This window comes from Felis catus, chromosome A2 (assembly GCF_018350175.1).
Source record: "Felis catus isolate Fca126 chromosome A2, F.catus_Fca126_mat1.0, whole genome shotgun sequence".
NCBI classification, from domain to species: Eukaryota; Metazoa; Chordata; class Mammalia; order Carnivora; family Felidae; genus Felis; species Felis catus.
The window spans coordinates 4,176,382-4,189,469 of record NC_058369.1 but is presented as its reverse complement, the minus strand read 5'-3'; the positions used below and the strand labels follow the sequence as shown (position 1 = coordinate 4,189,469).

Genomic DNA, 13,088 nt, shown 5'->3' with positions numbered 1-13,088 from the left:
ACGTCACCACCGCGCCCCTTCCCCCAGACCAATACAAGACCCCCAAGTTCCAAAAAGGCTTTATTACGTACAGAGGGGAGGGGGGCTCAGTCCTTCTTGGCTGCCGCTTTCCGCATGGCCGCCAGGACGTTGCTCAGCTCCTCTCTCTTCCTCTTGGCGCGGATGTGTGTCCCCACCTGCCGAGAAAAGAGACGGAGTGGGGTGCGCTCGGTCGGTTAAGCGTCCGACTTCGGCTCAGGTCACGATCTCACTGTCCGTGGGTTCAAGCCCTGCGTCGGGCTCTGTGCTGACTGCTCAGAGCCTGGAGCCTGTTTCCGATTCTGTGTCTCCCTCTCTCTCTGACCCTCCCCCGTTCATGCTCTCTCTCTGTCCCCAAAAAATAAATAAACGTTGAAAAAAAAGGAAAAAGAAAGAAAGAAAAAGAGACGGAGCGGTCAGTCTGGGCCCCAAGCCCCGGCCCTGCCAACAGTCCACCTATCCCCCCCCCCCACCTTTTTTTCAAAGCTATCATTAGGGGAAAACTGGGTTCTCAGATTTGAAACATTTTAAATATTTAGACACAGCGCAAGCAGGTAAGGGGCAGAGAGGCAGACACGATCCCAGCCAGGCTGCGAGCTGTCAGCACGTGGGGCTCCAATGCACCAACCAGGAGGTCATGACCTGAGCCAAAGCTGGAGGTTTTAACAGACTGAGTCACCGAGGCGACCGTGACATTTACTTATTTTGAGACAGGACAGTGCGAGTGGGAGAGGGAAGAGAGAGAATCCCAGGCAGGTTCCCTGCTCCCGGTGCAGAGCTCCATGTGGGGCTGGAACCCGTGGAGCCTGGAGATCACCGCCTGAGCCAAAACCAAGAGTCAACCCTTAACTGAATGAGCCACCCAGGCACCCCAACCACCTTCTTTTTCCACGTTTATTCTTGGGAGCACGCAAGCAGGGGAGGGACAGAGAGGGGCTCGAGAGGAAGAGAGCGAGCGAGATCCCTCCAATCTGACACAGGCTCCGAGCTGTCAGCGCAGAGCCGGAGGTGTCGCGGAGCTTGCTCCCCCTACCGCGAGATCACGACCCGAAGCCCCGGCTTAACCGACTGAGCCCCCCAGGCGCCCCATCCACCTACCCTTTTCTTGATGAACTTGAGCGCGCGCTTGTCCTTGGAGACTTTGAGCAGCTCCATGGCTCGCCGCTCGTAGGGGGCAAAGCCACACACCTCTCGGATCATGTCCCGCACGAACTTGGTGTGCTTGGTGAGGCGCTGGGGGTTGGGGGGGACGGCCGTCAGCGCGAGGCGCTCGGAGCCCACGCCACCCGGGGCGCTGAGCGCCACGACGGTAGCGTGACTCCTCCTCACCCGCACCCCCGACTCCCAGCCTTCTCGACAGGGCCCTCCCGCCCGGCCTTGACCTAGGCTGTTGCCTGCGCCCGGAAACCTCTCCCAGGGGGCGCAGCTGGGCACCATGGAGTCGCAGCTTAACGACGGAGCCCTTAAACCCGGTGCAGCGGAGATCACAAGCCTAACAGGGCCTCCGCTTTCCTTCCACATTCCGGCCTCGACCCCTCGACCCAGGCCCCGTGCGCCCGGCAAACACCCGCGCGGGGCGCATCCAGGTGTGCGGCCCAGGTGGGCGCTCCTCACGCAGGCGATTCGCACGGGTCTCCACTCGCTGCTCGGGCGAGTCTCACACCCTCCACGCCGCCCACGAGTCCCCGCCTGCGCCCCACCACTGTCGCCGGGGACCTACCCGCCTCCCCCCGACGCGCGCACCCGCACTCACCCCGCGGCGGCGGCTGTGCCTCGGCTTGCTCACGTTCTTGGTTACCTTGTGGCCCTTGTTGAGGCCCACGGCCATAGGGTAGCGCAAAGCCATGGCTGCAGACGCGGATGGGGAGGGAAAGAGATGAGTGCGGGCTCGGTCCCCGCCGCCCGGAACCCCGCGTCCCGGCTCCCCGGGGCTCGCTCGCCGCACCCAGGCGCAGCCCTGAGCCGCCCCGGGGCCCCGGAGGCCGGATGGCAACAGATCCCACACACCGAACCCCGGACTAACCTGCTGCTCCTCAATGGCTCCCGCGGCGGAAGGGCTGTAGGCCCGCGGAACTCTGGGATATCTAGCTTCCGCGGGTCGAGCGAGCCAGAGAGGCAGGAACGCCGCGCACTCCCCCTGGCGGCTGGAGGCCCTGCGGTCTCCATGAGCATGCGCGAACCATCTCCCTGCGCATGCGCGCTTCCACTAGCAGACCAGCACTAGCTTCGGCCGTGGCTGCGGTGACTCCCTTCGCCGGTGGGTTGAGAGTCCGAATCCTACTTTTGCAGGCTCCTGGCCGAAATCCCACCTTGGCCACTGGCTTGCTGACCCTGCGCCAGGAACTTTACCACCCGGCACCTGAATTTCTTCATTTGTAAAAGGACAGTAATAGTACCTATCCCAAACTGTTTAAGATACAATGGTACTTGGCACAAAATAAAACTTCCATAAACAGATTTTGGTTTCAACCTATATGATCCTAAATTCTTAGAACTGAAGATGTGGTATAGTGCCCCCTGATGGCACTTGATATAATTTGATGTAATTTTAGCTGGTTCCGGGACAGCAGGCAGGGTTGAAACAAAACAAAACAAAACAAAACAAAATTTCTGGTTTTTTATCTTTCAATTCTACTTATCCCCAAATGATGGTCCCAGTTTGGGGCTGATCTGTTAGGGGTTAACCCTTGTAACCCTTGCTCATTCTAGAGCCCTGCATAGCCAACAGCTATTGTAACATTGTATTTGTTCTACAGTTTTTATTTGTATAGTTGCTTTTTCCTTATGCAAGTGCACTAATTTATCATTTTAGGGAGAGGAGGCGTCACGTTTTCACTGATATAAATATCAGTGATGTGCAGGTAGAGAATCCCAGCTCCTGCCACGGACGTCCAGCCTCTCTCTAAGCACCTTTCCTTACCTATGAAATGGGAACAGTGGCAACACCAGCTTCAGATTGTGATGATGCCATGAGATCAGCAATGCCAAGGGCTTAGTGCCTGGTACACATTATCATTATTGCTGCGCAACCCCTGTACTTCATGCTGCAAATAAAACCTCTGTGCCAGTCAGTACCCTTCCTTTCACCCGTGACTTGCTAGGCAAGGGCTGCCTCTCACTCGGCCTCCATTTCTCCCCTCTAAAATAGGGTTGACAAGTCTGGTCCCCATACACAAATTCCTCTTGACCCACCTGCCACCTGCAAACTGGAAGGACCAAGCAATTTGAACACACATGTGCAAGGGTAGAAGGATTTTTATAATGAAACAGGAAGCTGGGTCCAGCCCAGAACACCGTCTTTCCCTCCTCCCCCACCTCAGAACCCATCAGCAGGTGGACAGTTTCAAGGTTGTCCCTTGCTTGGGGCAACGGGAGGGGAATGCTCCAAAACTGAGTGGAAAGAAGAGATCAGATCGGGGCTGCAGAGGATCCAGGTGGGAGATGGATGGGGTTCCCAGGGTGGCTCAGGGGTGGTGTGCCCTGTTTCACACGGCCAGGGCCGTGGCGAAAGTCACATCACCTCTCTGAGCCTCAGTTTTCTCGTCTGCAAAACGGAAGCAGCAACCATGTCATCAGTGGTGGCCCGGAAGGCTGAGGTCATGCCTTCCAGGTCACTGACAGGGTGCCTGGCACACGATCAGCACTTGCACACCGGGAGTGGTGACCGTGTTTCCAGGTGCTGGTAGTATTTCTCGGTTTTCCTTTTCTGTCTTGATGACTCTGTCTTGAGCCACGGCCACCGTCTCCGAGGTGTCTCGGTTCGTGTCCCGGCTCCGGGACGGCTGCATAGAGGGTTCCCCTCTCTGGGAAGCTGAAGGGGTGCCACCCGCAGCAGCTCAGGCAGCAGCGGCAGCGGTGACGTTGAGCTCCTGGCGGATGAACCAGGCCCTCGGGTGCGGCAGCCATCCCCGGAGCAGACAGAGCAGGCGGAAGCGCCATGGGTAGAAGACACCGGGGGCGCGTGTGGCGCCGCCGCGGATCACGGCCAGGGCCGCCTTGGGCCCTGGGGCCGCCTTGGCCCTCGTGACGCCCCTGGGGACAGGAGGGTGCGGTGGAAACTGCGGCTGGGCGGCCCCTCACTGCCCCTGCCCCTGATGGTCCCGGGCCTCACCTGACTCCCTCGGCGGGGGAGGCGCGATCCCGGAGGCCCAGGACACACATGGTGATGGCCACGTTCACGTCCTGCACGTCTAGCTCCCGCCGCAGAGAGCCGAAGAAGCCGTCCAGAGCGAACTTGGCTGCCGAGTAGGGGCGGGAGAAGGATGTGGGCACCTGGCCTAGGAGGGCGGGAGGGCAGCAGCTGAGTGACCACCGCCGCTCCCCCTCCGCCAGGGGGCCTTCCTGCCCTGGGGCTCGGCCGCATCGAGCCCTGTGGCCTCCCGACTCTCCGCCCCGCGTGCACGCACCGAGCAGCGAGGACACGACCACCAGAGAGCCTTTGCTGTCCGTCAGGCTGGGCAGCGCCAACGAAGTCAGCTGCACGTAGCTCAAAAAGTTCACCTGGAGGTGGCGACCGCGAGTCACCGAGCCGCGGAGAAACTCGAGCCCGGAAGGGGCGGGGCTTTGAGGCGTGGGCGGGGCCTCGGGCGGGGGGCAGGGCCTGCGGTGGGGATTTAGGAGGGGGTGGAGTCTGGGGATTGGAGGGACGGGGCGCTGGCCGAGGAGGGGCGGAGCACCTGCATGAGCCAGCGTGTGGCCTGGACGCTCCTGGACCGCGAGCCTGCCGGGGTGGCGCCGAGGTGGTTCAGCACGAGGTAGTCCAGTCCTCCTGGCCCGGAGAGGCCCATCAGCAAGGAGCTAGTCCTTGAGGCTCCGCCCCTGGGCCCGAAGAGACCCCGCCCCTAGCGCCGTCGCCTTGAACTAGCGACGCCTCGGCCAGAGCGCCGACCCAGTGAATTCGGCCCCGGGTGGCGCCCCGCCTAATAGCAAAGAGACCGGGCCCTCCTCCCTGCATCCTGCCAGGCTTCGTCCCTGATCCAATAAGGCCCGGTCCAGAGTTCCAGCCCCTGGCCACGCCCCGGACCCCGTAAACCTCCACCCACCGACTACCACGGCCCCACCCCATTCGGGTCTTGCCCCGAAGGCCCCGCCCCTCACCCAGCTTGTCCAGCGCGAACTGCACCACGCGCTCGGGCACCTCAGGGGAGGCCATGTCCGCAGCGATGTAGAAGACCTTGGGAGCGCCCAGCTTCCGGCAGTTCCCTACCACCTGGGGGGGCCAGAGCTGCCCGTGGGCCCGTCCACCGCAGCCGGCCCCCACCCCCACCCCCCCGCCACCTGCTAGGCCACTGGGGCCCCAGCCTAAAGCCCCCTCCCCTACTCCGAGCTTCAACATCCGCCATCATTCATTCTCAATTCTCAGCACGGGCTGTGGACACTACCCATCCGCCCACTGACTGAGGAACCCTCGCGGTTTTACCCCCGCTGTTTCACTGTACCAACCCAACACCATAACCCACGAGAAGGTACTTTTATTGTCTCCGGTTTGCAAATGAGGAAACTGAGGCACAGCGGTTAAACAACTGGCCTCAGGTCACACAGGAAGCCTGGACCGTTGCAAGGATTTCAGCAAGCCCGGGCCCCGCTTTCCACCCACGCGCACCCGGCCATCAAACGGGAAATGGGATGTCTCACCTTCTGCAGGAGGGCCTCCGTGTGGGCAGTGAGCACCAGGTGGGAGCCCAGGCGGGCGTAGTGATATGCCAGTTCCTCCCCGACGCCCGCACTGGCCCCCGTCAGCAGCACGCGGGCTCCCTGGAGGCTGGCTGGCAGTGTGGGGGGGTGGTCAACCCTGGGGGTGCACCGGACAGCTGGCCAGATTCCTCCCTCCCCCACCAGGCACTCACCAGGGTCAAAGTTGTCATCCCAGTAATACGAGAAGAACAGGGCTCCCAGCCCGGTGAAGAGCAGTACCTTCATGGCGCTCCCCGGGGCTGCAGGGGCTGCGGCGGGAGAGAGGGTGGCGGGCACAGGCCTGGCTGACAGCCGCACCCATTTCCTCAAGTGTGATCTTGTGTGAAGAGGCTCCAGGCCCTGCCCTCGCTTCTCCGTCTCCGCAGCCACCACCTGCTCCAGGTCACCAGGCTACACGGCTCCCCTGCTCCAATCCCCTCGCCTCTGCTGGGCTTTCACCCTCCCCCCAGCGGCCAAGTCACATCTTGCCTCGCCCTGCTCGACATCCAGGCTCCTTGAGGGTCAGAGGCCCAGCCCCTCTTGCTCACGCTGCCGCTGCCGGTTGCCACACCTGCCTCCTCACCGTTCCTTCCTCGGAACCAGCCAGTCTCCATCCTGCCTGAGGGCCTTTGCACTGGCTGTGCCCTCTGCCCCGAATGCTCTCCCCAAATAGAACCCAACGAGTTGCTCTCCCGCTTCTTTAAAGTCAGAGCAAAACTGATCTCCCCCTAGACTGTCGTGCTCCATGAGGCAGGAAAGAAACGGACACCTGTTTCTGCTTTGTTCACTCTTGGGTCCTCAATGCCCCAAACTGTGCCAGACACTCAGCAGGTACTCAACAGGCACCAGATGGACACTGAGTGACAGGAGGAACATTGCGGGTAGGAGCTGGGGGAGCGCAGAAACATGACTCTGCCAAGGGACATCCAGAAGGAGTCTGAGGCCTGGGTTGGAGACACAAGAACCTATGCCATCAGGGTTAAGATGTGACGTCAGCTGTGGGAGTGAATTTACTCGTTCCAGGGAGAAGGTGAAAGAGAAACAGGCCAAGTGTTTAATGTTTGGGGGGGGGGAGGGACATGCATTTCCCCCCCGGGGAAAGGCACAGGTCCATCCCATCTTGGGGTTTCAATCCTTCAAACTCAGGAGGACAAGACAGGGGACTTCCAGAACTGAGAAATGGTGGGGTTGGGGTGTCCTCAGATCTTCACTAGATCCAGCCATCAGTCCTTTGCCCCCACCCCAAAGTTGCAGCTGCCTCCCGCCCCGGGTTCCCCCATCTTCATATGCCCTCCCTCCCCCCCCCTTCAGGCAGCCAAAGGGATCTTTGTCCAAAGAAGTCTGATGTTCCCCTTCCTGCTCCAAACCCTCCTAGGGCTCACCACTGACCCCATAGAGACCAAGATCTTAACCTCAGCCCACAATGCCCAGCGGGTCGGGCCCTGGCCCGCCTGTCCATTCTCCTCTTCCACCATTCCCGTCTATGAACCTCCCTCAGTTCTCAGAAAAGTGAACTCCTCGCCCTTCCCCAGTCGCGGCAGCCACCCCACCTCTCCGCACTTCCAAGGAAAGGCTGTGAAGCGCCTCAACCTGACCCTTAACCTGACCCTCTTCCGATCCTGGCCCTGACCACAGCAGCCACGCAGGGGGAGGTGGGGTCGGGTGGATGAATGGCCGCCTGGGTGGATGGATGGATGGATGCATGCATGTATGCATGCATGAAGCAGTCGGCCTGCGATGGGGGACGAATAGGGGGAACCAGACGATCGCAGAACGTACTGGTCCCCTGACCTCCCTGGGCCTCAGTTTCCCCTCTGGACAAAAAGGACGTGGGCCGTGTTGCGCGCTCCCAACCTCGCACTTACCCACTCGGGCCTCAGTTTCTCCCCGCGGTGCAGAGGGGCTGGGGTCCGGGCCAGGGAACGAGGCGCGCGCCCCTCGGACCTCCCTAAGTGGTCGCGTCCGGCCGGGCCCCCGACCACTCCCCCTCCCGTAGGGCCCGAGTCACGTGACACCGAGCCCACCTCCTCAGGGGGAGGGGCCTGGACACGGAGACTTAGCGCCCGGGCGTTGCCGGGCAACGGGCAAGGGCCAGGCTAGCCCCCTCCCAGTCGTGGTCCTGGTCCCGCCCCCTGGACGAAAGCCCCACCCCGACCCAGATCACGTGGCCGAGGGCCAGCTTCCCTCGCACAATTCCGACCTCTCGTTGCCGTGACGACCATCTCACTGGCACACTCTTCCTGGGCCTGGGCCCTTATTCCCCCGCGCGGGCGCGGGTGGATCTCCCGGGCTCCGACATCTTCTTGGGTTACGCTCCGGCCTCATTCTAGACGCCGGACACCTATTTCCCCCTCACGCCGCCGGGACCGTGCCGGGCGGGACTACACTTCCCAGGAGTCTTTGCGGCCAGGCGAGACATCCGGCGCCTCACGGGGCCCTGCTGACTCCATTTCCCAGGCAGCTTTGCGGCTCCCGGGCTCTGAAGATCACACTTCTCAGAATCCTTTCGCTGTAGGGCCGCCGTCCCTCTCCGGAGTCTCCGAGCCTTCGAGCGACTTCGACTCCCGGAGGCCTTTGCGGCCGACTAGGGTGACTACGTTTCCCAGAGGCCTCTGCGGCGCCGCCACCGGAAGCGGCGAGCGAGTCGAGTGTCCTTGCGCGCGGAGCCGAGGGACCATGGTGCCCCGAGTGTGGTCGCTGATGAGGTGCGTGGGGCCGCCGGGCGGGCTCGGAGCCCCCGAAAAAGTCCCCGCCTGTGGGCACCCCCTCCGGTTTGCTCCCGACTGGATCTTCGAATTCCGTGGTGTCAGGTCCCCCATCGCCCAGATGGGGAAACTGAGGTTCAGGCGGGGAGGGGCTTCCCGAGATCTCCTGTCGCCTCCTTCCCGCGTCCCAGCGAACCCTTGCCTCCTGATTGTCTGTGTCCGAGACCCCTCGGAGCCTCAGTTGCCTCCTCTGTAAGGTGGGAATGCCGCACGCGCTGTTTCAGGAAGTTAACGCGTGCCCAGAGCGACGTATGACATACAAGAAATGACCGGGGTCCCTTGGAAGCCCCTCGAGGGTTGCGCTCGGGTCGTGCCTCCCGGGGCTGGAAGACAGAAAGTCAGGGGTCTTAAGTCTTCACTGTTCCCTGCTCTGTGCGGGATCACGCGTGACCCACGGTCCCCCTCCGGGACTTAGTTTCCCAGGTAAACGGGGCCGAGTAGCTCCGCTTTGCAGGGTAAATTGAGTACAACACTCAATGGGCGTAGTAGGCGTCAGGCAAGCCTCTGCGCTTCCAAAGTGCCTTCCGCTGCCTGGCTTCAGGTGTGGCGCTCTGAGGACTGTGGCAGCCCCGGGAGTCCAACTCCTCCCCAAAGTGGGCCTGGAGCCCCGAGGGTGGCCACTGGCGTCCCATGAGCTACTGAGCTGCTGTCCTTCCCTTCTCTGCCTGCAGGTTCCTCATCAAGGGCAGTGTGGCCGGGGGTGCCGTCTACCTGGTGTATGACCAGGAGCTGCTGGGGCCAAGTGACAAGAGCCAGGCTGTCCTTCAGAAGGCAGAAGAGGTAGTCCCCCCAGCCCTGTACCAGTTCAGCCAGTACGTGTGTGAGCAGACAGGTCTGAAGATACCCCAGGTACCCTGGGACTGGGAGTGAGGCTAAGGCTTGGGGGTGGGGGCTGTGTGTGTGTGTGGGGGGGGGGTGTCAGTTCTGGGGTGGCTTTTGGTCCCTGGTCCCTCCAGCCCTGCGTGGTGTTCTCTGCAGTGGGCTTTGTGCTGCTTTCCGCTGCCTCCGGAGGGGGCTGGGGCTCCTGGGCCCTCCCCTTTTCACCTGCCCCTTCTCCCCTCTCTTCCCAGCTCCCAGCCCCTCCAAAGTTTAACTTTCACATCCGCGACTCCTGGAATTCAGGTAGGCCCCGGTCCCTGGGCTTGGGGGTGGCGGCCCCTGATAACCCCAGTCAGCACCCCCTGCCCCCATTTCCTGGCCATTCCTCTCCATCTTTCTCCTTCCTGCTCTGTGCACCCCCTGCAGATCTAAGAGAGGACAAGGGGTGGAGATTTCAGGGGGGTGGGAGCAAGATAGGGCCTCCGTTGAAGACAGGTCACTTTGGAGCTCACCGTGTGACTTCAGACAAGGCGAGGCCCTGCCCCATCTCTGCCTCAGTTTCCCCGCGTGGAACTGACCAGGCTGGAACTGGGGCCTCTCAAAGGCTTGCGGAGCTAGGGTTTCCGGGGGGAGCGGGGAAGTGGTGGCTGAGCCCTGAGGCTGAAGGCACTGGGCCCTCCCTCCCCACAGGCATCATTAAGGTGATGTCGGCTCTGTCGGCGGCCCCCTCCAAGGCTTGCGAGTACTCCAGGGAGGGCTGGGACTACCTGAAGGAGCGAATCAAGTAGCCTGTCAGAGGAGGCCACCTGCCCCAGCCAGGAACAGGGGCAGGGATGCCATAGAGCTGGAGACTCCAGACTGGGACTGAGACCCCACGCCAAGGGCAGCTCCCGGCCTTGCTGGCCCAATAAAGGACTTTGGAAGTGTTCCCGACCCGTGTGCTTGCCCTAGGGGCTTGGGGTGGCCCGGCTGATGCCAGAGCGCAGGGACCTGGGCTCCTTCTGGTGCCTAGCGGCTCGTCAGAGCTTAACTTTGACCACAGGCATTGGTTCACCTCTTTGCTGTCTGGGCCCTGCCCGCTGAGTCCCCAGCCTGGTGTGGGGGTTGAGAGCCGACGCTTGGCCCTGGTGCTCTGTAGGCAGTGCTCCGGGCCCAGGAATGAGCAAGTGCTGATGGCCCGCCCAGGTTGGGGGTCTCAGTTTGCGGAGGGCTGAGCCCCTGATGGGGCGGTCTGGAGGTGGGGACTCGGCAGAGTGAGCAGAATTCATCTGTCTCCGTGGCCGGGAGCTCGTGTGGCCGCCCAATCTCTGACTGGCTCAGCTCACTGATCACCCGTGTCTAGTCTAGTCCTGGCCCTCCCTTGCCTGCTTTCCACCCTCAATCCCCCATGGTCTGGGGATTCCTGGGGACCGCAGGCTTCACGGTCATTGCAGTGGAGGGGGCTCCCCGGCCCACAGAGGTCCTGCCTTCCCAGCGTCCCCTGCTCCCCTGGGAAGCCTTTCTGCCCTGGATCGGCTGCCTGGTGACCTGAGTGTTCTTCCCCACCTGGCGGGACAAGAGGGCGGACCCTGAAAATACTCCCAGCCCCGAGGGCATCCCACCGTGATGGCAGCAGGAGGAAACCTGTGCCCCAGACGGGCAGTCGGCCGCGGGCTTGGGTGGGAGGCAGAGACTGGCCCGGGCTGCTGCTCCAGGAGCGGAGACCAGGCCTGGGTAATGGTGCCCTGAGCTGGGATGGGATCCCCCGTGCCTGAGAGTTGTGGGAGTTCTGTGGCTTGGTCTAGTGGTCGGGCTCCCCTAGGCCCATGAGCAAGGAGAGGACGGCGGTTCCACGTGAGGAACGCAGAGACCAGAAGCCACGACGTTTTGCAGGCCCTTCGGGGATGAGAAGCTGGCGCAGGTCCACGGGAGGTGTGGGGAGGAGTGTGGTAGGGGATGGGTGGCCTGGCCTGCTGCGTTTGGGGAGGGAGAGCCCAAAGTGACCTGCCACTCTGCTTTCCAGGAACAGTGTAGGTGGCCCCCCCCCGTGGCCAGTGGGCCCCTCCCATCCTGCCTGGGCCGTGGCAGGGGTAGGAGCAAGTCTAGGGCAAGGGCGGGACGAGTGGGGCCGGGGAACATCCCTGATCCTTGGGACCTCCCAGGAGGGAGCAAGCCCAGGTTCAGAGGTGAGCCCGGTAACGCACCCTAGCCTGACCCCCCCCCCCCATCCACGGAGCCCTTCTACAGGGAAGGAAGCAGATGGGGGGCCCATCGTACAGATGGAGAAACCCGCGTGCGTGGCCGGGTCCAAGCCCTGCTCCTTCCGCCTGGAGCCCAGGTAGTAGGTAGTTAGCTCACGCCCTCCCCTGGGCACAGGATTTCCAGTTGCCTCACTCCCATGACCCAATCTTGGGCCTTTGAAAACTGGAGGGTTTGTGGGGCGCCTGGGTGACGCCGTCGGTTAAGCGTCCAACTCTTGATTTCAGCTCAGGTCACGATTTCGTGGTTCGTGAGTTCAAGCCCCACGTCGGGCTCTGCGCTGACAGAGTGGAGCCTGCTTGGGATGCTCACTCTGTCTCTTTGTCTCTCCGTCTCTCTGTCTCTGCCCCTCCCCTACTCTCTCAAAATAAACTTAAAAAAAAAAAAGGCCTTTGAAAACTGGAGGGTTTGTGCTCAGGGCACGCGAAGCTAGGGCTGTAGCACGTGTCACGTGAGGCTCCTTGCGTCCTCACGACCCTCCCGTTACCCTCACCACCATTTCACAAGGCGAGGCAGACCCGGAGGGAGAGAGGCCTGCCAGGGCCACCCTGCCGTGCTCTTGAACAACTCCCAGCGGAGCACACAGGAAGGGAAACCAGCCTTTGGAGGCAGGTCGTTAATGGGCCACCCTGGGAACGTGCTCGGCCCTTCCGGGGCCCCTCACCTCCATCCAGGCAGCTGAGTCCCGCAGGTCCCTCGAGTTCTGGGCTTTGGGCAGCGTCTCTGCCGGCTGGCATCAGTAGGGCTGGTCACGGGAGCGACTGCCGTCCCTGCGGGACGCACCTGTGTCAGGTGGGGAGGGGGCCGTGAAGCGGGGGCTCCGAAAAGGCGGAGGTGGCCTGGGGCGGCCTGGGTGGGCAGGAAGGGCTTGGGGAAGCACCCGGCCACCCCCACGGCTGCGCACAGCCAGGCCCGGGGCAGCTGAGGAAACGGGCTGAGGCAGATGCACCTGTTAGGAGAGCGCAGAGCAAGCAGGGCTGGGTCACCTGACGGAGGAGATCCGATACCCCCAGGGCGCCGCTCCGGCTGCTCCGGCTGCTCGAGGCCCCCCAGGCTCCCGGCAGCCCTGGGGGGATGGCCCACAAGGTTCCCCAAGCCTGAGGTTTCCGTCTACCCTGTTGGCCCCCCGCCAGCTTTCCTGCTTGCCTGGATGGCTCTTGTGTTTGGGGGCACGATGGGGGGCGTCCCCCGAAACAAGCTCTGGTGTGCACCCACAGCCCGGGCCAGGGGTCAGCCGGCTGCTGGCACCCTGCTCACACGGACCCAGCCACCAGCCTGCAGACTGGGGCGCCATTCGTGACTCCTCCATCCCCTCGTGCAGCCAGACCCAAACTCCTCCGTCCCCTTGTATCTGTCACCAGTGCCAAGACCACCTCCCTGGTCTTCCCACCTGCCCCTTCAATCTGTTTCCCAATGTCCCAAGGTCGGGTCACTGCCCTACTCAGAAACCTTCCATGGCTCCCTGCTGCCCTCCCCTTGAGCCCAGACTCCTCAAAGGGCCGTTTCCTACAACACAGCTGGTTTTCACCACAGCCCTCCTGCCACCCTTCCTCCGGACCCTACTCATTCTGCCCA

General features: G+C 62.4%; 3 protein-coding genes across 7 annotated transcripts; 1 reads left to right on the top strand and 2 right to left on the bottom strand.

Moving 5' to 3' along the window:
- Nucleotides 1-43: 43 nt before the first annotated feature.
- RPL36 (ribosomal protein L36) lies at nucleotides 44-2,177 on the bottom strand. The gene is made up of 4 exons (XM_011287701.4): nucleotides 2,042-2,177; nucleotides 1,772-1,866; nucleotides 1,117-1,251; nucleotides 44-176 (listed from the first exon to the last, which is right to left on the bottom strand). Exons 2-4 carry the CDS (start codon nucleotides 1,862-1,864, stop codon nucleotides 87-89), a joined length of 318 nt encoding a protein of 105 aa, XP_011286003.1. The 5' UTR covers nucleotides 1,865-1,866; nucleotides 2,042-2,177; the 3' UTR covers nucleotides 44-86.
- A 1,533-nt stretch (nucleotides 2,178-3,710) lies between these two features.
- Nucleotides 3,711-8,107, bottom strand: HSD11B1L (hydroxysteroid 11-beta dehydrogenase 1 like). 4 transcript variants are annotated; one of them, XM_006928286.5, is made up of 8 exons: nucleotides 7,892-8,107; nucleotides 5,865-5,960; nucleotides 5,653-5,783; nucleotides 5,116-5,227; nucleotides 4,695-4,786; nucleotides 4,425-4,518; nucleotides 4,130-4,295; nucleotides 3,711-4,050 (listed from the first exon to the last, which is right to left on the bottom strand). In XM_006928286.5, the coding sequence occupies exons 1-8, from the start codon at nucleotides 7,911-7,913 to the stop codon at nucleotides 3,855-3,857; spliced, it is 909 nt and encodes a 302-aa protein (XP_006928348.2). In that variant the 5' UTR covers nucleotides 7,914-8,107; the 3' UTR covers nucleotides 3,711-3,854. The 4 variants fall into 4 exon arrangements, with proteins under 4 accessions (XP_006928348.2, XP_006928349.2, XP_003981758.2 ...); XM_006928287.5 differs by having other exon boundaries at nucleotides 4,130-4,256; nucleotides 7,892-8,096; XM_003981709.6 differs by lacking the exon at nucleotides 7,892-8,107 and adding an exon at nucleotides 7,557-7,814.
- Nucleotides 8,108-8,264: 157 nt separating this feature from the next.
- On the top strand, nucleotides 8,265-10,203 carry MICOS13 (mitochondrial contact site and cristae organizing system subunit 13). Of its 2 annotated transcripts, none has more exons than XM_006928288.4 (4): nucleotides 8,265-8,396; nucleotides 9,128-9,236; nucleotides 9,527-9,578; nucleotides 9,966-10,203. In XM_006928288.4, exons 1-4 carry the CDS (start codon nucleotides 8,368-8,370, stop codon nucleotides 10,061-10,063), a joined length of 288 nt encoding a protein of 95 aa, XP_006928350.1. In that variant the 5' UTR covers nucleotides 8,265-8,367; the 3' UTR covers nucleotides 10,064-10,203. The 2 variants fall into 2 exon arrangements, with proteins under 2 accessions (XP_006928350.1, XP_003981757.1); XM_003981708.5 differs by having other exon boundaries at nucleotides 9,128-9,305.
- The last annotated feature ends 2,885 nt before the right edge of the window (nucleotides 10,204-13,088 follow it).